Below are 26,624 nucleotides of genomic sequence, written 5' to 3'. Positions count from 1 at the left end.
TAAACAGAAAGAAAAAAACTCAAATATTGTTTTTACTAACAATATTGTAAAACGTCAGATTTCTAGTTTAGGTGTGTTTTGCTTCATGCTTGAAGTTATAAATGGCTAGATTCTCTCAAATATTAAATTTCCACTTGGCCTCTTCCATATTGGTTTGAACTCATGAGAAGGCCAGGCACGATCTCCCCAAAGACAACCTGAGTGTTTCAAGATTAAGTTCGTCCATACCTGATGTTGATTGGAGTCCATTTTAGAGGACACGTCAAGTTTCCATGCTTTTACCAACCCATTTCTTGTCAACATTTCAACTTGCCATTTATTTAAAAATCAATTATGGGCCAGGTAGTGTGCTAGGGACTGTTTAAAGATTAATTTCTGGGCATAAAGGTGTGGTTGGAGATGAGGCTGGAGAGGTTGGGGGTGAGGTGAGATTAAGAAGGGTTTTATCTATAGGGAGCCATGGACAATTTTTAATTTTTAAAAAATGGTATATACAAAGTAAATAGCAGTTAAATAGAAAAAATTAGGAATTCCTGATGAAGGTATCCTAGCAAGTTTTTTGATTACTTAGTTTTTATATTTCTTTACTATTGTCGTCTTCAGAACAAAGCACCATCTTTAAGTAGGATCCCACAATGAAACAGTGTTCTCTCCCACCATTTTTTTTCTATCAGCCAAATAAAGTTCTACTTAGCTGTTTTATATTTTGGTATAAATCTTACCAAAAGATGTTTTTTTAAGTCTCATTTATCTTGCTTCTCAATAAAGGAAAGAATAGGCCAATGAATTATCAAACACCATATTCAAGATTACTCTCTTTGTTTTTTCGAATTTAATCATGCATCAAGAAATTGATGCTTTTAATACAGCTGACCCTTGAACAAAGCAGGGCTTAGGAGTGCCAACCCCTGCACAGTCAAAAATCCATGTATAAATCAGCCCTCTACATATGCGGATTCCCAACCACAGATAGAAAATACTATTTTGAACCACAGTTAGTTGACTCTTCATATGCAAAACCTGGGGATACAGAGGGCCGACTGTATATTTGTTGAAAAAAATCCATGTAAGTAGACCCACACAGTTTGAAAACTGCATTGTTCATGGGTCAGCTATATAATACTGTTTCTCCTGGGTTGGTTTGTAATGCTTGTATCATGAACAATATTTTCAGTGGTATCTCCATTTCAAAATTAATCGGCTTTTTATTTCTTGGTTAAATATTTTAAAAACTCTCTATTCTGTGTTCAGGAGAAAATATAGTGAAAGGAGATAAAGAATCCATTAAGAATCTCCTAGAAATATTTGATGGGTTGCTGGAGTATCTTACAGAACACATCAGTGAAACATCTTATGAGAAAAGTAAGTTTAAGAATAGAAATTTGATTTGGTTTATGTCTACGTTATGTCTCTTTTTGCATTTTATATCTTTGCCTATTTTTTCTTCATAGGAATTAGAATTACTAATACACTGATAAATTTAATGGTAAATTAAATTTTAATTGTTATGGTTTTAAGTGGTTGAAAACTCTATCCTAGAATGCCATCATAATCTTTGTCAATTTGGATGTTGCTTATAAATTACTTTAAAACTATTCTATAATAGAAAGCTAAATGCTGGCAAAAATTGCTTATTATTGCATGAAATTCCTTACTCCAAAATTTTCTATGTTAGAACTGCCATTTTTTGTTAAAAATTTGGATGTTGCTGAGGTGTCAGCAGGAGAGATTGGTGCATTTCTGTCTTCAACCCACACTTAGGTTTGTGACAGCCTGAATATTTTTTATTTTACTCTTTGAGTAACCCACTTTCCTAAATCGTAACAATTTATCATGTGAAATTTCGATATTATGTTTTTTAATGATAATTATAAAGATCAATAATTCTGTATTTTCCAAAAGGGTTCTGGTTATTTAAAGTAGATCAGAAGTATATGAGAGCTATTTATAATCTTTGGCTCAGTAAATCCCATTTCTAGGGGTTTATCCTAAATAAATTATACAAAAGAAAGGCGCTTGAAGGTCCTCATTGCATTGTTATTTATCGTTACCAAAAAAGCCCTCTATGTCTTTAATGGTTAAGTAAAACAATGTTATATGTCATGGTTGGAATAATATATCACCCATTTAAGAATGGATTTACCTTTGTAAAATTATTTTTAAAAAGTTTTCAGCAGTAATAGCAATTAACATAAATTCTAATATGAACGAAGACAAAAAAATTGGGTAGGCTCATCATTCCTAATTCTCACATTGTTGATTGTGAGAATTATGCTGTGATTATAACATTTTTTAGTTAATCTTAAACTCTTTAGAGATAGTTTTTATTCTTCCTTTTATTCTTATTGCTAAAAAGATTTAAAAGCATATATAGATAAGGTCTGGAAAGAAAGACTGAAAGGCATGCCAAACTGGATATTTTTTATTTCCAAAACTTTTGAATGTTGAGTGTTTTTGAGTGTTTAATATATGTAAAATGCCAGCCTAGCTACTCTAGGAAGATTCAAAGCTGCATGCCTTGTTTATTGCTCTCAAACCTGTACTCACATCGGAGAAGTAGCCATAAATATATACAATAAAAACATTATAGGAGAATTGGAGGAGAGTGAATGACATGTGAAATTCACCTAATTCAAGGCTACCAGTGAGTATTTCGATGCTCTGTGGCATTTTAGTCATTTTAGCTGCAAGATTAAGAGCTAGAAAACTATCTCAAAGTAAAGAGGTCGATTAATTTGGAATGTTATAACGACAGCAGCAGTTTTTACAATGTAGTGCTTGATTGCAGGTCAGAAAGGGATGATACTGACCTGGCCAAGGATAGGGCAGTGGGGATGGAGAGAGGTCAGAACTTACAGATACTGTATGTGAGTCTAGTAATAGTTAAATGCTGAAGGAGAGATCTTCACTGGGGGAGGTCAGTAGTATGTAGAGAGCTTAATGCTGCCAGGAGGGAGTTGCTCAGAGGGGGCCTCCCTATGTGGTAGTATGTATCTTAGTTGGACAGTATTTTCTAAAGGCTGATTGTTACCTTTGCAGATCCAAATTTATATAGTAGTATTACTTAGAGCTGATCAGATTCTTTCAAATGGCAACGGGAAATAAAGCCTTATTGTCACTAGTTATATCAGGTGTGCAGAACAACTTCTTCTGGTACCTGAGCTAGCATTTCATTTACCACTGAAGACAAAGGGATTTGAAGGCAGACAAATTCCCTTCTCTGTGTGACTGAAGCTCTCTAAGCCTCAGTTTTCTCATATGAAATTCTTTTATGGTTGTAGAGAAGATTACCTAAGTAGATATTCATAAATAGTTTAGCACTGAACCTAGCTCAGAGTAAATGCACAATGACTGTTAACTAATATTATTAAAATATTGCTTAGTAAATACAGAAATAACAAAAAAAAAAAAAATGAAGAGGGGATGTTCAAACAGGGAGTCTCTAAAAATGGGGATAGGAATATCCACAGGGGTAGGTCTGAATCATAGGAGGTTTTATCCACATACTTCCTAAATCACTCCCCTGGTGAGTTACTGCCTCTGGTGAAAGTGTATTCATCAGGTATGTTGGAGTAGAAAAAGGCTTTTAGTCCTAAGGAAAATTTTATCCAAGCCTTGATGTGGTCTGACTCTTAGGCTAGGGCATGATTGTCTTAGAGCCTGAGGTAGCTGACACAGTCATGTTTTTCTGAAGCCTAGTCATCTTGCCTCAGACATCCATTACAGATAGAGAGGTATAAAGAATAATAAGTAAACCTACCACTTAGCTTAAAAAATAAAACATTGCTAATACAGCTGTAGACCCTGCTTTTACAGCAACATTTGTGTTATATATTTGTTACCCAATAATACATGTTCATTACAGGTAATGATTTGGTTCTTTCTAATCTCACTTTTGCAATAGCCCAGTTTACCAGGGAGAGTTGAGGGTGCCTAACTGTGCTTACCTCTACCCACTCCCTGTATAAAAATAGTAGTCTATTAACTTGGATTTTTTGTTCGGTTTTTTTGTTGTTGTGTTGTTTTTTTTTTTTTTTTTTGGTATTTTTATTTAAACAGGTGAAACTGGACAGGGTTTTAAAGAATCCCATGGAGGAGAACCTTTGGAAGAGTCAGGAAGTACCAAAGAATCCAAAGCATCATGGAAAAGAGTTTCTTTTGAGAGGTAGTACTCAATGTCTATGAATTTAATTAAAACAAGTTATGCTTTTCCTTTTCCTAAGAAATAAAATTACACACAATATACCAGAATGGCAGCAAAAAAATAAACAAAAACCAAAAAACTAATGTGAAAATTTTACTAACTTCTCATGTTTTAAAGCTGCCTGAGGGAGTTTAAAGAACCTTGAGCTATGTACAGTACTTAATTCTCACCATTAACCACCTACTTATTTTTTAATTTTTCCACTCATCTTCAAAGTTGTTTATATTCCTTGCACAAAACTTGGGAAGTACAGAGAAATTAAAAAGCAGGGGGAAAAAATCTACCATTCAGAACTAAATAACTGCTTGTTAACATTTTGTTTTACTTCAGACTTTCTTACTCTGTTGTTTTTTAAATTCAGTCATATTATCTATATAATTTTGTTCCCTGCATTTAAAAATTAACACATCAAATCTTTTCCCCAGTTGTTAAACTCTTTATCTTTTTTAATCACTGTATAACATACCATTCTTATGGGTGCATCATAATATACTCAACCACTTTTCTAAAGTGGTTGAGTATTCCAGTGTTTTTATATTATTTTTTAAAATGTGATATATACCTTTGTTTATTCCCTCCTCCCCGCCCCCCAATCTTTAAGCTGCATTTAGAGTCAAAGAGTATGAATGTTACAAGGCTATTGAAAGTTGCCAAATTGCTTTTCAAAAAGGCCATGACTATTTATACACCCACCTGCAGGATGAAAGTGCTTAGTTACTGTGCCCTCATGAACCAGTACCATTGACCAATATCAGAGTTTTAAAATTTGTGCTACTGTTCAACACAAAATATGTCATTACAGGTTTGATTATACTTCTGCAAACTAGAGGTTGAACATGACGTTTCTTTTAACTATCTGATTCTAAGTTTTTGTATGGAATTTGTCAAGGCTTGAAAAGCATGGGCAATACCTTCTTGTTTAGATATAGTACACTGTGGAAAATATATCTTAAAGGAAACCATCATAAGATAAATTTCTTGGCTTTACTTTTCATTAGATTAGAAAAATAACATAAGTACAAAAGTGAAACAGTACGAGGATATTTAATGCAAAATACTCCCCTCCACTCCAAATACTAATGAGTGTTTATTGTTCTTTGTGTGTATTCTCCTATAATTTAATCCTTAACACTTTATACACAGCTGTTTTTACCATACATATATCAGAAAAAAAAAAGCAGCAAGAAGTGATAGACAGTAGAAGAGAGTGTCTATTTTTCTGTGCATAGCAATGAACAGTCTGAATACTTGCAGGCTGCTTGAAGCAGCTCTTTGAGTTCTCATGGGAAGGGCCCTTTGTGGTCAGGCTGGGCCCTGAGTAAATGAAGGAACTCTTTCAGGTGTTCCTCATCATCTGAGGCTTTGGGCCCCTGTTGGGATGGAGATGAAGCAGAATCCACTGGTGAAATAATTAGACTCGGAGACACAGCACACACCTTTTCTCTAAGAAGTAATGGTGAGTAGTTAAACTTTAAATATCAATTGTTATTCAGTGTGCAATTATGAAAATGTAAGTAGTTATACTTAGGAGTGTATAAAGTTGTGAAGAATAGAGAGAGCCCTAACTGAACTTCAGAGTAAATTCCAGAATACCACTGTTATCCACTAAATATGAACAGTAATCTGAAATCAGTCAACGGGAATCATGGGCACATGGGCAAATAGGTGGATGCAAGATTGTCCTGTAATATGTGGGACTTGATACCCTAGGAAGAGAATTCTGAATATAGCTTAACAGTCTACTCACATTCAGGTTAACCCTTAAGTGTAGATTCTTGAACTGGGTGACTGTTTTCCTGGTTTCAGCCAGCACATCTATATATCCAGTGGCAAGTTTTCTCCCAAGCTGCAGGCCACATTTCCAATGATCTACTGCTTATACACAATAAATCTTCGTATCTTTCAGGCCTGTTGTGAGCTTCTCACCTTGCCTTCAAACCATCTCACTCCTTGTCCTGCCCACCTTGGTTGCCATGCTCTTCTGTGGCACATACTGTTCCTTCTGCAGGGATACTCTTCCTTTCTAGTTCTGGCAAACTCACCATACAAAGCCCAGCCCCTCCCCCACCCTCCTCAGGCTCTGAGGCTCTGTATTCCTACAGTATAGGTTCATCATACTTCGGTAACACCATTCTCTCGCTGGATAGTTAACTTTGAGTTTGTCTATTATGTTAACTGTGAGTTCCAGGGACAGTAGCCACAGCATACGCATTCATCAAAGAAGCACATTTCATAATGATAAAGGGATCAATCCAACAAGAGGATATAACCCTTATAAACATTTATACACCCAATGTAGGAGCACCTAAATATATAAAGCAAATACTGACAGACGTAAAGGAAAAGATTGACAGGCATACAATAATAGTAGGGGACTTTAACACCCCATTGACATCAAAGGATCATCTAGACAGAAAACCAACAAGGAAACAGTGGCCTCAAGTGACATATCAGACCAGATTTAATATTTTTAAAACGTTTCACCCAATAGCAGATTATACATTCTATTCAAGCGCACATGGAACATTTTCCAGGATATAACATATTGTTAAACCACAAAACAATTCTCAATAAATTTAACATTGAAATCCTATCAGGTGTCCTCTCCAATCACAATGATATGAAACTAGAAATCAATTACAAGAAGAATACTGAACAACACAAACACATGGAAGTTAAATAATATGCTACTAAACAGTGGGTTAACAACGAATCAAAGAAGAAATCAAAAGATACCTTGAGACGAATGAAAACACAATGACCTAAAAGAAAAAATGAGATACAGTAAAAGCAGTCCTAAAAGAGAAATTCATAGTGATAGAGGCCTACCTCAAGAAACAAGAAAAATCTCAAACAATCTAACTTTATACCCAAAGGAACTAGAAAAAACAACAGGAAACCCAACGTGACTAGAAGAAAGAAAATAATAAAGATCAGAGCAGAAATAAACAAAATAGAGTCTAAAAAATCAATATAAATGATCAGTGACACCAAGAGCTGGTTTTTCGAAAAGATAAAATCAATAAATCTTTAACTAGACTCATCAAGAAAAAGAGAGAACCCAAATGAATAAAATCAGAAATGAAAGAAGTAACAGCTGACACCACAGAAATACAAAGAAGTATAAGAAAATACTACAAACAGTCATATGCCAACATATTAGACAACCTGGAAGAAATGGATAAATTCCTCGAAACATACAATCTTCCGAGACAATCAAGAAGAAACAAAATCTGAACAGACTGGTAACTACTAACAAAAGATCAAATCAGTAATAAAACAACAAACAAAAGTCTGGGACCAGATGGCTTTATAGGTGAATTTTACCAAACAAAGAATTAATACCTGTTCTCAAACTATTCCAAAAAATTGAGGAGGGGATATTCCCATGTTTATTTTACAAGGTCACCATTACTCTGATTCCAAAACCAGACAAAGACATTACAAAAAAAGAAAATTCTAGGTCAATATCCTTGATGAACATACATGCAAAAATCCTCAACAAAATATTAGTAAACCAAATTCAACAATACGTTAAAAATATCATACACCAAGACCAAGTGGGGTTTATTCCTAGGATACAAGATTGGTTCAGTATCAGCAAATCAGTGTGATTTGCCACATAAAATGAAGGATAAAAATCACGATTATATCAATAAATGCAGAAAAAGCATTTGACAAAATCCAGTATGCATTTATGTTAAACACTCTCAACAAAGTGGGAATAGAAGGAGCATACCTCAACATAAAAGCCATATGTGACAAGCTGACAGTTAACATTATACTCAATGGTGAAAAGCTAAACGTGTTTTCCTTAAGATCAGGAACAAGGCAAGGGTATCTACTTTCACTTTTACTCAACATAGTATTGTCCATTGTATAGCCACAGCAATCAGATGAGAAATAAAAGGTGTCAAAATAGAAAAAGAAGCAATAAAATTGTCATTATTTGCAGATGACATGATACTATATAGAGAGAACCCTAAAGATTCCACCAAAAAACTATCAGAACTGATAACAATCTGGTAAAGTAGCAGGATATAAAATTAATATTGAGAAATCAGTCGCATTTTTATCTACCGATAACGAACTATCGGAAAGAAATTAAGAAAACAATCCCATTTACAATTGCATAAAAAAAAAATACCTAGGAATAAATTTAACAAAGGAGATGAAAGACCTATACTTGGAAAATTATAAGACATTGAAGAAAAAAGTGAAGAAGATACAAATAAATGGAAGGATATACTATGCTCATGGGTAGGAAGAACTAACATCGTTAAAATGCCCATACAATCTATAGATTCAGTGCAATCCCTATGAAAATACCAATGGCATATTTCACAAACCTAGAACAAATAATAAAATTTACGTGAAACCACAGAAGACCCCAAATAGCCACAGCAATCTTGAGAACTAAGTTGATGTCAAACTATAAGACTATAAAAATCAAAACAGCATGGTACTAGCATAAAAACAGACACACAGATCAATGAAACAGAATAGCCCAGAATTAAACCCATGCCTATATGGCCAGTTAATCTATGACAGAGGCAAGAATATACAATGGAATAAAGACAGTCTCTTCAATAAATGGTGTTGGGAAAACTGGACAGATACATGCCCCAAAAAAAGAAAAACCAACTTCTTACACCATGTACAAGAATAAACTCAAAATGGATTAAAGTCTTAAATGTAAGACCTGAAACCATATAACTCCTAGAAGAAAACATAGGCAGTAAACTCTTTGACATTGCTCTTAGTAATATTTGTTTGCAGTCTCCTCAGGCAAGGGAAACAAAAGAAAAAATAAATGAGACTACATCAAACTAAAAAAGTTTTACACAGCAAAAGAAACCATTAACAAAATGAAAATACAACCTACTGAATAGAAGACGATATTCACCAATGATACATCCAATAAAGGGTGACTATCCAAAGTATATAAGAACTCATACAATTTAACACCAAAAAAAACCCAAACAAACAAGAAAAAATAGGCAGAGGACTGGAATAGACATTTCTCCAATGAGGACATACAAATGCTCAATAGACATTTGAAAAGTTGCTTACTGTCACTAGTCATCAGAGAAATGCAAATTAAAACCACAATGAGATAATACTTCAAACCTGTTAGAATGGTTATCTTCAGTAAATCAACAAACAAGTGTTGGTGAGGGTATGGGGAAGAGAGAACCCTCATGCACTGTTGGTGGGATGACAAATTGGTGCAGCCACTATGGAAAATTATGGAGGTTTCTCAAAAAATTAAAAATACAACTAATATATGACCCAGCGATCCCATTTCTATTTATCCGAAGAAATACACAACACTAATTCCAAAAGTTACTTGCAGCATTATTTACAGTAACCATCAGTTTGTTCTCCGTATAAGTTTTGTTTCTGTTTATTCATTTCTGTTTTTTTTAGATTCCACATATAAGTGAAATCATATGGTATTTGTCTTTCTCTGACATATCTCACTTAGTATAATATCCTCTAGATCTGTCCATGTTGTTGCAAATGGTGAGGTTTCAATCTTTTTATTGGCCAAGTTAATATTCCATTGTATATATGTACCACAACTTCTTTATCCATTTGTCTGTTGATGGACACTTAGGTTGCTTCCATGTCTATGAATTTATGGAGGGAGATTTGCATATTTAAAACATTTTGATGTGAAAATGGCCATATTGCATTGGATTATGAAAAAGGAGAGCACAAAAAGATATTTGCTGATTTTTAAAAGACATGAGTGTCAAAAATTTAAAAATAGTCTATGGCCATACTACCCTGTATGTGCCGATCTCGTTTGATCTCGGAAGCTAAGCAGGGTTGGGCCTGGTTAGGACTTGGATGGGAGACCACCTAGTAATACCAGGTGCTGCAGGCGTTAAAAAAACACTTTTTTTAATTTTAAAAAATTTAAAACCATGATGTCTTGGAATCAGTTGCATGGATTTGGGGATGTGTACGAAGTGAATTGTTCTGTATTTAGTGATTGTCAGTTGATCATATTGGTATCGATGAGTTTTCAGAGTACATTCTCATACCTTCTAAGGAGTAAGTTTATTGTGAATTCTTTCATAAATTGAAAAAGGGATAAAAAAAGTCATTAGGAGAGGTCACGAATCCACTTTGTTTATGGAGAGTTTGTGTATTGTAGATTTCTAAGAGCAAAGTGGATATTCCCTCAATTTCGATAATATTTTAATATCACTTTCTGTGTAATAATATAAAGCTGATTCAAAATGTTAAGCACTTGTAAAGTAGATAAATAAAAGTTCGATCTATAAATCTTTGATTACGGTACCAGCCAAGACCCCTAACTCAGAGACATACCCATACAACAGTCAGCATTTCTACAGCGCTGACATCTATTTTTCTAAGGCAAACTAATGAAACATTGTGTGAAACTTTGCTTTCAAGTTGCATGAATGATTCTGAGCTGCAGAACTACATCTTGATATCTGATAATCATTAAAAATAATTGTTATTTCGAGCAATCAGACCAACGTGATTATGTCATTCCTGAGGTTATTATTCTCAGGGTGCAAAACTCTTCGCTTTGAGTATAAAATTCAGCAATAAAAAATTTTCAATATTTTCTTTACTAGGTACCCAAGGTCCTAATGAAATACAGTCTAAAAAAGCCTCAACTGTACCATGTTCTAAATCACATGAAGAAGCGCTGAACCCTCCTTCATCCAGCTTTTTGTCCAAGAGTAGGACATCTTTTGTTGAAGACAGTGAGTAGTAATATTAATTTTTGGACCTTTGCTATGACTTGAAGACAATAGTTCCTGGGACAATTGCTATTGCTGTTACCTGTTTACTTGTGTTGCTCTACACTTTATGTTTTAGATGATCTTATTTGTAAATGTTTGCTATTAATTATGAGCTCTGATGTCTTTGTAAGATGGTCTTCAGTCACGTTTTACATACACTGTTTTGTTATCTAAATCCTCTCCTCTCAAACACTTTAGGGCAGTAAGAGTCTCTGATATATTAGTATATCAGTTGGTTGTCTTCACATTACTAGTGAATGACAAAATAGAGTAACTCAAAAAATATTATCATTTCTTTTTGTTATCTCTGGGATTTTCATATGGTTAGTATTATATAAAACCATTGTTAATGGTTACTTTTTTAAAAAAATATCAAGTTTAAAATATATTTCTAAGTACATGTGAACATGTTTATACAGTTATGTATATATGATTTATTTCTTAGAGTTTCATCTTAATGTCCACTTAAATTTGTCCACCTAGCAGAAATTCCTTCTGTGGATATGATTCCAAATGCTAGGAAGCTAGGGGAGCCTATCCAATCAGCTATTCCTTTATATCCACCGTACCACCCTTCAGAGCCTCGAGCACCTTGCCCCATAGGAAACGAATACTTACGTTCAAGTCACTGCTCCCCTGCCATGAATTCTACTGGAGAGAGCATGGCATTTTCTGTGGTAAGTGGAAAAGCTTGCTTTCAATTGAATATAAGTCTAGAGATTTAAAGAAGTTTCTGCTAGAATAGTTGTCAGATATTGCACTAATCAGAGCACTATTATTTCTTAAAATTTATCTTTGCATACATCTACATGTTCTTACTCTAGGAATATAAGGACAGGATGAAAATACAAAAAGAATAATAGTAAGAGCCAACACATATTGTTTATTTTGTATCAGGTACCCTTCTGGGTACTTGACAAGGATTGAGTAATTTACTCCCTACAATACAGCTCTGGAGTAGGTACTATTGGGAAGCTGATAGAGAAAGGTTAAGTATCTTGTTTGAGGTCACAGCAGTGGTAGAGTCAGGATTTGAACTCAGGTATTCTAGCTTCAGCACCCATATGTATCCCTAATTAAATAATTAAAAATTTTTTAAAATATAAGAAGGGTGAAAAATGACCTTTTTTCCACATTCCTGTTATCCAACATGAACTTCCATTAATACCCTGGCCTATCAGCTTCTACTCTTTTTCCTTCGGAACAAAAATCCCTTTTTATACAACCAACCTGTCCCTTTCTTCCTAGAAGCTAGAACAGGCAGATATATGCAAAGGGTGAATTCATAAATAATGATATTCTCTTTTTTTTTAATTTAAATAATACAGAAAAAGTACTGGAAAAAGAGATGAAATAAGCATCATTCACATTACGTGACCATCCTAAACGTTCTGTGCATCTATTCAGATAGGAGGGTGGATATATAAAAAGAGAAAAAAAGAATCATAGGAAAATGGTTACATTTGGGAGAGGTATGGGGGGATTGTGGAAAGGCTTATGAGTTGCTGGTAATATTCTAGTTCTTGACCTGCGTGGCAGTTAAGTGGTACTGTTCATTTTGAGGACACTTAACCTTCAATAAAAAAGTGTTTTTTTAAATGTTGATTATATTTTAGTTATTAGAGTATTAAATTTTACTTTACCTTAATAGAAGAAAAAGATACTGAAGTGAAACTGAAGAGATTGTTAAACATCAGACGTTTCTTCACAAGAAATATTATCCATAAGATTCCCTCTAAGGTTAAGAAATGAATCGTTAAAACTGTTAAGAGTTTATATTCATATTTGGGAAGGTTTTGTTTTTAACTGTTTTAATTTCGGACAGTTTTTATTGATTTTTTTTTGACATGAAAGCTATGACTAATACTTTCCACTTGTGATTTGATCATTTTTTCATTGTCCAGGTGTAGCTGTAACCCCTGAATTTTCATGTTTGCAAACATTCACCTGCCTTCATATTTGATGGCATCCTGAGTCACCATTATTCTCTGAGTACAAGTTTATAGACATTGCTCCATTCCTTTGGCATTGGGGATCAATGGAGTATTTTGACAAATGCGTTTTAAAAAAAGCAAAGCATGGAGAATAAAGGCATCTAGCTTTGTGCAATAGATCCTCCCTTCCTCCAGATACAAAATGTTACTTTTATGTGTCTTTTCAAATAGTTTTGTCAAGTCAACTCTCTCTTATTTTTAATAGGAGCCAGATAATAGAGTTTTCTTAACTTCTAAAATACCTAAAGAGAGCAGACAGGAAATCTGTCCATCTCAGATCCAAGGCCCTAGGACAAGGAGGCTTCCCAAAGGAAAAAGGTAATATTACTGCAGGCTTCAGTGTTTACAATCTGTTTGCAAGGGGATTTGAGGAGTTAGGGGTATACTCTCCAAACTTAGCTGTGAAGGTCAATGTAAAATATTTGTTAAAGCACATATTATAGTTTTTATTTTTAACTAAGTAATGTACACTTGGCTACTTAAATGTCATATGGTCACTTTTATTACAGATATGAAAATAGATCTGCAGTCTCATCCTGGGATTCACCTTTCTCCCAGAGGCCAAGAAATAGGTTAACAGAACAAGAATTACATGCAGTATCAGAAAAACTCTCTCAACGGCTCTCTGAACTAGATTCGGCAAGTCTTGTTTTTTAATCTATTATTGCAGTTGCCATAGTTGGTGAGCATTTAAGTGATCTTCCGATTGCACATGAAAGCTAAACTAAGAAACTGGAAAATTAGTTGTCTTAGTTGCTGTGAAAATGTTCCATAAGTCGGACAGGTAGGACATAGGATGAAAAATGATCTCCTAGCCTTTTATGATATAACCAAATTTGGTACAGATTTATCCAAATTTTTATTGAATTCTAATGAAAACTAATCATTTAACATAAGCGATTACATTAAACTATTTATCTTTAGCTGCATCTATATAGTTTCCCTTTGTCACTAAAGATAGATTTGTTATAAAATTAGATGAATTTCTGACTCTCACAAAATACGATGTTACAGTTTGGGGGTATCATTGAATAAATATATTAAATCCCTATGTGACTTACTCTAAAATTTATTGAAACTGAAAAGTCCACAGCAATGACATACACTCTTTAGAAACTAAACATGCATAAGCATCTGAAAACTTGTTATTATTGCCTAATTATCAGAGGAAGCTTTCTAAAGATCGTATCTGTCTACTCCTTCTAACTTGCATTCTGCTGAAATCAATGAAAGATGTTGAAAAGAATTTTCTTGATAGATGTTAAAAAGTGCCCTGGGTGTTCGAATTAAAGAAAAGACTGACTACACAGAAGAAGAAACTGGAAATGAAGAGGTGGAGAGTGGAAATTATGAGACCCTGTCTCAGCACAGTGACAGCATCATGGAGTGTAGGCTGAAGAAGCAAAGGCCAGGTACCTATCCCAGAGAGGCCAGGATGAGGACTTCCCAGGGAACCACGTAGGCACTTCCACGTGTTCATGACTGGCTTTCTCACTTTAAATATTTCAGAACTATGTAAAAGGATTAAAAGTATCAAATATCTGTATCTCCACCGTCTAGAAATAGCAGATGTTAACAATTATATTTGCTTTACACCTTTTGTGTTGAAGAAACAAGAGTTGAAATCCCCTCCATCCTTCTCACAGCCCATTCTTTTTCCCTCCCTCAAAGAAACTACTCTCAAAGTTGGTATTTTTTTAATTCCTGTTTTTATTATTTCCAGTTTTATTGAGCTATAATTGATATATACTATTGTATTAGTTTAAGGTGTACCACATAATGATTTGATGTATGTATATATTACAGATGATTACCACAGTAAGTTTAGTTAACATCTATCCCTTCACTTATTTACAATTTTTTTGGTGATAACTTTTAAGATCTAATCTCTTACCGACTTTCAAATATGCTACACAGTATTGTTAACTATATTCCCCATTATGTACATTACATCCCCAGAAGTTATTTATCTTATAACTGGAAGTTTGTACCTTTACACATTTCACCCACCTCTTAACCCACACCTCTGGCACACACCAGTCTGTTCTCTGCATCTATGAGTTTGTTTTTTCAGGTTCCACATATGAGTGAGATCATAGAGGATTTATCTTTCTATATCTGACGTATTCACTTAGCATAATGACTTCATGTCCATCCATGTTGTCACAAACGGCAGGATTTCCTTCTTTTTTATGGCTGGATAATATTCTGTTGTATATATACCACATTTTCTTTATCCATTCACATCTAAATGGACACTTAGGTTGTTTTATGTCTTGAATGTTGTAAATAATACTACTTTGAATATGGGGGAGCAGGTATCTTTTTGAGGTAGGGATTTCAATTTACCTCTGGAAATATATATACCTAGAAGTAGAATTGCTGGGTCATATGGTAGTTCTGTTTTTAATTTTTTTTTTTAGGAACCTCCATACCATTTTCTATAATGGCTGCACCAGTTCACATTCCCACCCCCAGTACACAAGGGTTCCCTTTTCTCTCATCTTATTACTTGTTATCTCACATTCTAACAGGTGTGAGGTGATACTTCATTGTGGTTTTGATGTACATTTCCTTAATAGTGATGTTGGACATCTGTATGTCTTCCTTAGAAAAATGTCTATTCAGATCCTCTGCCCATTTTTAAATTGGATTGTTTGTTTTTTGTTGTCGAGTTGTATGAGTTCCTTTTATCTTTTGGCTATTAGCAACTTATCGGAAGTGTCATTTGCAAATATCTTCTCCTTTCCATTGGTTGCCTTTTTGTTCCATTGATGGTTTCCTTTGTTGCGTAGAAGCTTTTTAGTTTGATGTAGTCTCATTTGTTTGTTTGTTTGTTTTCCTTGCCTTTGGAGTCAAATTCACAGAAACATCACTGAGACCAATGTGCTTAGTGGTTATGTTTTCTTCTATTTTATTTTTTCAGGTCTTTACATTCATGTCTTTGAGTTAATTTTTGTGTATGGTGTAAGATAGTGATCCAGTTTCATTTTCTTGTACGTGGTTGACCAGTTTTCCCAACATGACTTATTGAAGAGACTATTCCTTTCTCCAGTGTATATTCTTGGCTCCTTTGTCGTAAATTAGTTGCCCATATATGTGTGGGTTTATTCTGTTCCATTGGTCTGCATGTTGTTTTTCTGCTAATACCACACTGTTTTGATTAGTATAGCTGTGTGATAACTCTGGCTTTGTCCTTTTTTCTCAGGACCGCTTTGGCTGTTCTGGGTCTTTTGTGGTTCTGTACAAATTTGAGGATTTTTTTGTTCTATTTTTCTGTGAAAAATGCCATTGGGATTTTGATAGGGATTGCATTGAATCTGTAGATTGCTTTACGTAATATGGACATTTTAACAATGTTAATTCTTCTAATCCATGACAGCAAAATATCTTTCCATTACTTTGTGTCTTCTTCAATTTTTTCAACAATACCTTTCAACAATGTAGTTTTCAGTGTACAGGTCTTTCACCTCCTTTGTTTATTCTTAGGTTTGTTTGTTTGTTTTTTTGATGTGATTGTAAATCGGATTGTTTATTTCTCTTTCTATGCATTCTTCATCTCAATTTTTGAATTTCTGTTTGGTTGTTTTTTATAGTTTCAGTCTCTGGTTAAGGAGTCTTACGTTTAATTTTATTCCTGAGCTCATTGAATTGCCTTTCTCAGTTTTCTTGTGTCTTGAGTTTTTTCATGACTGCTATTTTGAATTCTCTTATCATTTAGATCACAACCTTCCAGGAATTTGAGTTTGGTTTCTGGAGAATTGTCATCTTCTTTCTGTGTTACAGTGTTATCTTGGTTATTCATGGTGCTTGATGGGTTATTCCACTGTCAGGGCATTTGAGTAGTGAACACCTTTCTAACATAGATACCATTTTGATTTTAACAATTCAGCTGGTTGATAGTTAGCGGTCTTTCTTTTGTTTTCCAGTAGGTGGTGCCATAGCACAAGCTTTCGGGTTTTTTTTACCTGCACTACTTGGAACTCCAGGGTCATGGCTGTTGGGGTATTACTGTGAATCACTGCCGGGGTGACTGGAGTGGTGGGTGTTTCTGCTGTGTCTGAGTCACCTGGGTCTCCTTTCCCCAATCCTGCCTCCCCTACACATTCCAACTTTCAGATGTACCAATATCTGGGTTTCTCAGGCGTGGTAGTGTGTTGAACAGAGGAACCTTTGTTGGAGTATAGATGTCTTACTTGTAGATTTAAGGGTAGATACAAAGGGGTCTTCTCAGTGTGCCAGTATGCTGATGTCACTCTTATACTGCCATCGTGAACAGAAACCCTCTTACCCGTTTTTATACTTTAACAACCTATGTGTTACTTGTCTAAATATGCTATTGTTTTATATTTTCGATTTATAGATACTATATATATTATTCTGCAACTTGCTTTTTTCCGTTAACATTGTTTTAGCGATCTATGTTGGTATTTGTCCATCCTCTTCATTTTAACTATTATGTAACTAAGGTCATACGGTGTGCCCCATTTATATTTGTATATATATTTATCACCATTTTTCCTGTTGTAGGACATGTAGTTTGTTTCCACTTTTTATAGCTACAAACAATTCTGCAATGAACTACCTGTAACATGTGTAAAAGTTTCTCTAGGATCTACATCTATTAGAATTACTGGATCATGAGGTTTACACTTTTTCACTGTTACCAAATTCCCCTTCAAAGTGATTGTATCAGTTTATACTCACATCAGCAACGTCTGAAGTTTCTAATTTGCCACATCTTTGCAGATACTTCCTACTACTTGTTCAAATTCAAGTAATTATCCTGTCTTCCACCAACTAAAATTCTACGTGTTTTCCACTCACTTTTATGTACTTTGACCATCCTTGTTTCTCTAGGAACAGTATTTCTCATTCAAACCTTCCTTAACTTTTTCAGTTGTTTTTTTACTCCAAGAATACTTTTCCTTCTCTTATTTCCTCTCTCTTCCTTTAAGCTTGACTCAGGTAACCTCTAGGAACTCTAACCCAGTAACCTACATGTTTCTCTTACTATACACATACATATGGTATCCCATTTTGAAAACACGTTGTAAGTTACTATATAATGTTATTACAATTAGATTTTCAGTTTCTAAAAAAGAATACATTGTGATTATAGTAAAATGTCATAAAAACATTTAAAATAAATTGTGCCATAGTTATTCTTAATATTGAGATTCAAAATGAATTTGAGAGATTTTAATTAAAAGAGAGTGAAAAGAAAAATAAAAGCTCGGGGAGATTTGAATTCTCTGAGAAAATTTATTTAGAAAGGTATCAAACTAATTTCATGACCTTAGAGCTATATTGAATTATCTGCTTTTCCAAAAAGGCATGGCGTCTCCTTTTTTATAACTATTAAATATCCAAGCTCATCTATAAACAACGGAACATAAAAAGGTTTGTGGAGAGAGGTGATTATTTAGATCTCTTAGGGACTGTGGAATTTGGAGGTCTAGATCGCTAAGTAGGAAAGAATCGGGACTGCTTAGAAAACTAAACTATTTAACTTTTGCTTATAAGCATGCTGCTTTATAAGGATAAGATACTGACATCCCACCTCCTCAGGACCTAGAGAGGTAAAAGGGTAGCAGCCATTCGGCTCAGATGGTTTAACATTTTCTTTCTTCCTCCACCACCAAGAGCACCTAACTTCGGCCTTTTTGCACAACAGGCACTCCACAGTTTGCTCCACCTTCAGCCCCAAGTTGAATGTAGAACCTAAGTACTTCTTTGAGATAGCGCATATTTATGTGCATTTGTTTACTTGGTATGACTAAATACACACAAAATATAAATTAATCATAGAAGTACATTTAGCACATTCACAGTCACTCTCTTTGGATTTGGTGAAAATCAACTATTTGGTTTCCAAATTAATTAAAATTTCTAGCTATAAGGAACTAATGGTACACGTCTCTTCTGTGTTGTAGGTCTTGCCATGCACAGAAGGCCACCTTACAGATCTCATTCACTCTCTCCATCTCCTGTTAACAAAAACAAACAGTTCCATATGGAAAGAAAAAGGCAGCGAAAGCCAAAAAAAGCAGATGTCCACCGATTCCAAGCAAAGGTACACCCTATCTCTTGACTACCTTTGGGTAGCAGGCAGTACCATTTACCCTCAAGCCAAATGCTGCAGTGAGCATGGTGTTGATTAAAGGCTAAAATGCATTTAATATTCTTGAGCTGAGTGGATGACAGAAAATTATATGACATAGCTTTTATCTCCCCGATTAGGGAGCATAAAACTTGTACTCATGAAATTTTAAGAAAACTAACCTTGTCAGATATATAGCCCAGTACTCCAGTGGATTAAGAAAGAGTAGGTCAGTAAGGGTTATTTTCAGAGACAGCTTCAAGATTAATAGAATCTGAGGTAAATGCGACAAGCTACTTGAGTTACAGACAGGATAAAAGTGCCAAGACAGGAATAAGAAGAGGTGGTTAGACTTCGACGAGGAGAATATGTAATTACCAAGGAAGACTTTTCTTCTATGGAGTAAGGATTTTGAAATGTAACATAAATTCAGAACACTTGTTTGCTATAGTATGTTATATAATGGTGAAGAATCGAAACTAATTTAGATGTCTTACAATAACATGTAACTTCAACTAAATATGTAACTTCCACTCAGGGGACTATCAAAATAATTACAAAAACTATGAGAACAAAAAAACTCATTATGTAGAATTTCATTTTATGTCCCAATTAACACATCTGTTAAATAATGTATATTTGTGATATAGAGCCTCAAAGGAACTTAAGAAAAAAAAGTAAATAGAATGGTAGGATCTTAGGTGAATTTTTTTCCTTCATTTTCATTTGTATATGTTTTTAATAATTATATATAATAACATGTAATATCATGTGGCCTTTTCCTCTGTAGGCAATAACTGAAGCATTTGAAAGGGAACTAAGAAGAAATGAAGTTCAAGAGAATATTGGACCTCTAGGAATAAATGAGGAGGAAACAGTGGGTAAAAGTCTCAACTGTAATAAATGCTGTTATCGGATCAGTGGAAAGTACAGAGATGAACTTTATAAAAGGAAAAAAGAATCAGCAAAGCCTTAATATTAGTCCCGTAGAAAAAGGCAGGATTTCATTTCATAATGTGGGATTTCCTCTTATTCATAGGGTAGCCAAGTTGCTAAAATGTGGCAAGACATGATACCAAAGAGCACTAGCCTTTTTCCTTCCCGCCCAAAGCTTCTCTTGGTTTTTAAGGGGCTCTACTGCTTAGCAGTTCATCAGGGGTTTAAGAGATAGTCGAGGCTGACAAGTCAAAGGGAAGTAAGAGAACACAGGAAATCTCAGTTGTTCTGTGCCTGTTGGTAGAAACCCAAAGCCTAAGTTTTCATTGCCTTTCAAAAGGATGGTTACAGAAACTAAATGAAACATAGGGAAAATGGTTATGCTAAAGTGTCCATGAAAAAACTAGATATAAAATATAGTATGGTTACAACTAAACATTGTTTCAAAACTTTTTAAATTTGCATGGAAAAAGTTGTCAAAGAAACAGGTACATCAAAGCAGTAGTAGTTGTATTTAGGGTGTAGGACGATGGTGACTGTGAAATTCAAAACAGTCAGTGCTTTTCAAATTCCAAAAGATGCCAGAAGCCAAAAGGTATCTATCTATTACTTAGAATAGATAAATACTAACCAGATTTTAGAAATCTGAAGGTGGTTTGGCCGGGGATTAGTTAGCTATTTTTGTCAATATATAATATTTAAGATGATGTGTAAAGAGCTATTAGACTTATCCCTTATTTCTATTCTGTTTTATATCTGCTTCTAAGGAAAAAATATACAGAGAATCTGCTCATAAAGGAACTCCAAAACGTAGTCAGTCCTGGAAGATTTACCCTAGAAACACCACAACCACAAGTCCAAGAGGTGGCTTGCCAAAGCCAAATAAAGCAGTTCCAAGTAAGAACCACAAAAATTGTACTTTATGGAAAACTGGCATCCTTTGAAAGTGTGTGCTACATTCCAAGGACACAGCACTGAAAACTAACATCCACTAGTTAGCTGGAGAAATTTCTCTCTTTTATCACTGCCATATGCTAGATTTCTGTAAAGAAAGATAAAATGCTCAAATAAGGCATTTATTTGAAACTCCTAAATAATATCTTAGGGAGACCTATATCTTGGCACCCGAAGAATACGAGGGCTACTTCCTGCTGCTTCAGCTTTAGCTTTACTCTGCTCACTCACACTGGATGGCTTTTCTTTGTTCCTGGGAAGTTGGTAGAACCAGAGGGATGCTCCAGAGCAAGCAGATGGCACGTCCAGCTCCTGTAATGTTGATAGTTGGTACCAGTGAGTGTTAAGAATCCTGTTATAAGGAAAATGAGGTCATGTGAAAGGCCAGATTGCAGTTTCAAAGACTACTGGCCTTCTGACTATATCCCATCAGACAAATTTTGCCTCCCAGTAAGGCTGAGGAGTCTGTCTGACCACACACAGAGCATCCACCCCAGGCGCTGAGTCAGCTGAGCATTTAGGATGGACTTCACAAGACCAGCTTGTCGTCAATCAGAACTGTTGAGCTTATTTTCATCTGTGCTAGGAGCTGCCTTACTTTGATCAAAGAAGGAATGCAAAAGTAATAACATACTTTTAGAATTGTTCTTTTCAAGGTCATAACTGCATCACTTAGATAAGCTTTGATCTATCAGGAAGGTGGAATGAGAGTTCTTATTAAAAGCTGTCAGCAAGTCTCTCAGATTAAGAGCATCCTTTTTTTTTCTTTAACCTTGCAGAGAAAGTAAACGAACACAGTCTCCTGCCCCTCATGCTTGAGCAGTTTCCATTTCTCTATGTTTCTGGCCAAACACTAAGCAAAATGTGGAAACAGCAAATTGCACAGATCGAACAGCTCAAAAAAGATGCACATGGAGAAAATCGGTCAAAGAAGAAACTCCAGGACGAAGTAAGTAAACTGTCAACCTTAAGCACAGGAATATAATCCAGAAAGGGAGAGAGCTTATCCTTGAGAATTTAGTCAATAGCATCATTAACCTCCTTCCCTTTTGTCCCTCTTAAAGACAGAAGAAGCCTTAAGAAGGCATGACCTGCTTACTGCACTTGTCAAGAAAGAATATGAACATAACAAGAGACTGGTATGTCGCGAGTAAAGTGTGTATTAAAATTCTGAATTCAGAAATCACAGTAATTACTTTTATTTGTCCCTGCTGGGCAGTAGTCCCACTGTTACCTCTAACGCTTGCCTGTGGAAGCATCTGGGACTTTAACCAGCCCTGATGAGTGAGGAAGGTACTAGGTGCTTCACATACACAATTTCATTTAGTCATAATGGAGATGTTTTCTATGAAATGAAAAACCTGAGGCTTTGAGATGTTAACTTGCCCTGGGTCCCACCGTAATCAGCAAAGGGCAAGGTTGAGATTTTTATCCAAGTCTGTCTCTACCTTTATAGCCCCTTCGAGGTACCAGGTGGTTGTAACATAGTGCTTCTAGTCCTCTCCTGTCTTTCTCAGGTCCCAAGTAGAGAGCTGAGGTAGTTTACCAGCCTCCATTATAATTTGGATAGAGAATTCTACATAACACATTATCCTCTGTTGAGTATAATGAAAGGAGAGGACAGAGGTCAAAGACAGTATGCTAGAGGAAGAGATTTTAAAACCCCTAGTTGACAATGTAGAGTAGCTATAAGCAATGAGAACTATAATCCCAAACAGTTCCCAAAGGAGAAGCCATGTGAAGAACTGCCTGTGGTACTTTGGTATGGGGGGAAAGAAAACAAGTGTCTGAACATTTAGTTGAAGGATTTACGTACATGATCTCATTTTATCCTCATTATCCTTTGTAAGATACTGTCTGATTTCCTTAGTTTTGATGTAAATACTCAGTAACTCAAGTTTTGCTTGAAAGTCAGTACCATTTTTCTACTCCTTCCAAGCTGGCTTGGGTGTGGCTTAGGTGATCCCCTGGTGGAACAGGGAGATGATATCCTCAGTTCCTCCCGGATAACTGCTGCTGTCTGCAGCAGTGAGGGCTCACTGGGGTGGCTCTTAGGACTGAGGTGACAAACCTGCCAAAGGCTAGAGGGCTTCTGGGGGCTGACGGTCTTTCATACTCTATGCCTAGGCAGCTGGCCACTGGTCAGCTGCTTACCTGGCTTATTGCTTGAAGACGCTGTGATGCGGAGTGGGGCAGATGGGAATGCTAGAGTTTGTCTTTCTCTTGTCCTTACCTCTGTTCTCCTTTCCCTTTCTTAGCAAGATTTCAAGGACCGCATTCAGAGGCAGAAGTTGACCCAATCAAAGATAAAAGAAAATCGGCAGCAGATTGTTCGTGCCCGAAAATATTACGATGATTATAGAGTTCAGCTGCGTGCAAAAATGATGAGAATGAGGACCCGGGAAGAAATGGTAAATATAGCTTTTCCATCTAATAACCCTGTTACAATGGTGAATTTTGTCTGTTACCTTTCAGGGCCACCTTCTTTGTTTGAATCGTGTCCCAGTTTGAATCTAAAATCCAAATGCAAGTACTAAACTGCTGGCTGTGAGAGTTCAGACTTGGCCACATGTCATGTACTACCCCATAGCACATCCCAGTCTATTCTGTCTCCACTGCCCTCATCTTAACATGAGGTCTGAGTGCCCTCTGACCTCCTGCACATAGGCACATAGGTACTTCCCCATACAACTTCTTTTGGGGTAGGGAACATGTTATCGGAGACAGGAACTAAAGGTGTGACTAGATGACCTAGGTTCCCATATAAAATCAAGAAAATAACAGAACAGATAGATATGCTACGAGCTACTTCTATGAAGTATTTGCTGTCTAATCCTAATCAAGCTGAAATGCTTAAATTTTAGGATTCTAAACTGGCAATAAATTCCTTCCCTAGAGTAATACATTAAGGTAATTATAGTTAACTAGGCTAAATAAATACTCTGAAGTGGGTCATACTGTCATCCCATTTCTAGAGGACTACTGAGGCTTTGAGAGGTTAACTAACTTGACTAAGATAGTATGGCTGGTTAATGAATGTAAAGCTGTAAGAACCAGTTTTTTGATCTAGAATTCTTTAATCAATAGAGGACAAGTGGGCATATTCAGATCCTTGGAACAGTTTGCTTTCCTGTGGCCTATATAGATGACCCCATCACCCTCAGTTGTAGATACAAATGCAGGTGTAGTATTTGTTTCTTCTGCTCACGGGTTCTTGCCTTAAATGCAGCTCTTCGAGATACCTTTTCTGAAAGCAGTAAAGAATCTTTGGGGTACAGGAAAAGATGCTGAAACACCATTATCATTAGGGAAATACAAATCAAAACCACCATGAGATACCACTCACACTCACTAAGTTGACTAACAAGTGTTGGCAAGGATGTGGAGAAGCTGGAACCCACATGCAGTGCTGGTGGGGATGCAAAATGGTGCAGCCACTTTTGACCAGTCTGGCAGCTCCTCACAAGGTTAAACATAGAGCTACCATGTGACTCAGCAATTTCACTCCTAGGTATAGATCCACACAACCTATACACAAATGTTCACAGAAGCATTATTTGTAGTAGCCAAAAAGAGGAAACAAACCTAGTGTCCCATCAGCTGATGAATGGATAGACAAAATGTGATATATCCATACAGTAGAATAAGTTTTGGCAGTAAAAAGGAATGAAATATTGATACATGCCATGATTTAGATGAACCTTGAAAACATTATGCTAAGTATAAGAGGTCAAATAGCATGTGATTCCATTTCTATGAAATGTCCACAGTAGGCAAATCTCTAGACACAGAAAGTAGAAAGTTGCCAGGGGAGGGGAGAATGGGGAGTGGCTGCTATTGGGTCTGGGGCTTCTTTTTTATTTGTTTGTATTTGTTTATTTATTTATTATCACCTACAGCGCCTAGTATTCCTAGGTGGTCTCCCATCCAAGTACTAACGAGGCCTGAACCTGCTTAGCTTCCGAGATCAGATGAGTTTGGGCGTGTTCAGGGTGGCATGGCCGTAGATGGGGCTGCTTTTTGGAGTGATGAAAATATTCTGGAACTAGTGGTGATGGTGTACAACTCTGAATATACTAAAACCTACTTAATTATATACCTTAAAGGGGTGAATTTTATGGCATGTGAATTATATAGCAGTAAATCTGTTATTTTAAAAAACTTTTGAGAAATTCAGTAAGTATGTACTTCAATTTGGGTAAAATGATTATATAAGTTCAGTATAACTTAATTTTTCTGACTCAATGATAGATATTTAAGAAACTGTTTGAAGAAGGTTTACAGATTCAAAAGCAAAGATTACGTGACCTAAGAAACTATGCCAAAGAAAAGCGAGATGAACAGAAGAGACAGCACCAGAATGAACTGGACTCAATGGAGAACTACTATAAAGACCAGGTGGGCTCACTGCTGCTTGTTTACATTCTAAATGTGCTTACCCCTGACCACCCTTTCAAAAGGTTGTTGAATAGTAAATCTCCACATATTAATTCAGAACTTATCACTATACAGGTTAGACTGACTGACCCCATTTTCAAGAATGAAATTTAAGATAAAATAAGCTAGTGCTTAACCATAATATAGAATCTGTATTGCCCTGTTTCCATTAAAATAAAGATTTTAAGCCTGTGAACATTAAGTATAAGAATTGTTATATTTGGACTACAGACAAAGGATTTGGTTTTTTTCTTCCCTGTAAACAGTTTTCATTGCTGGCAGAAGCCATATCACAGGAACGTCAGGATCTCAAAGCCAGAGAAAAATCCCAGGCTCAGGTAATAATCAACAGAATGGAAACCATTTATTTACATTTTTAAAGCAATCCTTAAGGGGAGTGGAGAGGATACTAATAAAAAGATCCATCTGTGACCCAAAACATTTATTCTGTGACTTTTAACTTTACCTGTTAAGTTCTCTTTAAGAGCTGCTGCTAAATTATTAAAATTATTGCAGGCACTTGATGAGCTAGAAGGCTGAGAGGGAATAAAAATAAATGGGAATCTGAATATATGTTGTGAATAGAAGGATGACATGAATTCTCTTTTAGACACTACATAAGGTGAAGAGGGAGCTGAGATCTAAGATGGAGAAGGAAATTCAGCAGCTGCAGTACATGATAACGCGGAACGACGACGATGCTTTCTTCCGGGAATTGGAAGCTGAGCGCCTCAGATCGCGGCTTCATCTGGCTTCCTTCCAGCACAGTAAAAATCCCTTCCCATGAGGCCAGATTTCAAAAGTGACAGTTCTGAAGGACTTTACCAGGGCAGAGCTAGAACTGAGCCAGTAAACTATCTAAACCAGAAGAATCATTTCTAAATGTCTTATCTATATATTCATTCCAGTTCTTTTTATGAAATAATTTTTTTAAATAAAATTGTTTTCTTAAAGCTTACTGCTTTTGAATTTATAACCCAAAATCTTAAAAGGAGGCAGTAAGGGCACACATTCTTCATCAGTTATATTTGTACTAAAGCAATTAACAAGCCATGATTGAGCAGGCAGTTCTTGAAGCCTATTGCTGTAGATCAATAAAAACAGTAAAATATAGCACTTGAGGACAAAAACAATCTCTAATTCAAAAAAGGGGTAGAAGTGTGGGCTTGTCATCAGAGGTGGGCCTTAGGGTGAACTTTGAAGATAGG

The 26,624-nt window shown here is 35.6% G+C and overlaps 1 protein-coding gene and 2 pseudogenes across 2 annotated transcripts in view; 2 read left to right on the top strand and 1 right to left on the bottom strand.

Annotated features, from left to right (window-relative positions):
• Nucleotides 1-26,374, top strand: part of CEP95 (centrosomal protein 95) — a 30,997-nt gene extending 4,623 nt beyond the window's left edge. Inside the window, exons 4-20 of one of the 2 annotated variants that reach the window (XM_039859881.1) lie at nucleotides 1,252-1,362; nucleotides 4,060-4,165; nucleotides 5,545-5,660; nucleotides 10,822-10,953; nucleotides 11,479-11,669; nucleotides 13,192-13,304; nucleotides 13,496-13,625; nucleotides 14,245-14,398; nucleotides 18,923-19,062; nucleotides 19,880-19,966; nucleotides 20,793-20,922; nucleotides 21,759-21,928; nucleotides 22,044-22,118; nucleotides 23,238-23,390; nucleotides 25,231-25,377; nucleotides 25,683-25,754; nucleotides 26,027-26,374. In XM_039859881.1, the coding sequence (XP_039715815.1) occupies nucleotides 1,252-1,362; nucleotides 4,060-4,165; nucleotides 5,545-5,660; nucleotides 10,822-10,953; nucleotides 11,479-11,669; nucleotides 13,192-13,304; nucleotides 13,496-13,625; nucleotides 14,245-14,398; nucleotides 18,923-19,062; nucleotides 19,880-19,966; nucleotides 20,793-20,922; nucleotides 21,759-21,928; nucleotides 22,044-22,118; nucleotides 23,238-23,390; nucleotides 25,231-25,377; nucleotides 25,683-25,754; nucleotides 26,027-26,203 (2,204 nt within the window). In that variant the 3' untranslated portion in view covers nucleotides 26,204-26,374. Of the gene's footprint in view, nucleotides 1-1,251; nucleotides 1,363-4,059; nucleotides 4,166-5,544; nucleotides 5,661-10,821; nucleotides 10,954-11,475; nucleotides 11,670-13,191; nucleotides 13,305-13,495; nucleotides 13,626-14,244; nucleotides 14,399-18,922; nucleotides 19,063-19,879; nucleotides 19,967-20,792; nucleotides 20,923-21,758; nucleotides 21,929-22,043; nucleotides 22,119-23,237; nucleotides 23,391-25,230; nucleotides 25,378-25,682; nucleotides 25,755-26,026 lie in introns of both variants that reach the window. The other variant, XM_039859880.1, reaches the window with a different exon arrangement.
• Nucleotides 9,980-10,097, top strand: LOC120600450 (uncharacterized; annotated as a pseudogene).
• On the bottom strand, nucleotides 24,870-24,988 carry LOC120600436 (uncharacterized; annotated as a pseudogene).
• Nucleotides 26,375-26,624: the final 250 nt, after the last annotated feature.

Source organism: Pteropus medius, unplaced genomic scaffold, assembly GCF_902729225.1.
Source record: "Pteropus medius unplaced genomic scaffold, Ma_sr-lr_union100, whole genome shotgun sequence".
Lineage (NCBI taxonomy): Eukaryota > Metazoa > Chordata > Mammalia > Chiroptera > Pteropodidae > Pteropus > Pteropus medius.
Note: the sequence above shows the minus strand (reverse complement) of the source record. Positions and strands in the feature narration are given on the sequence as shown.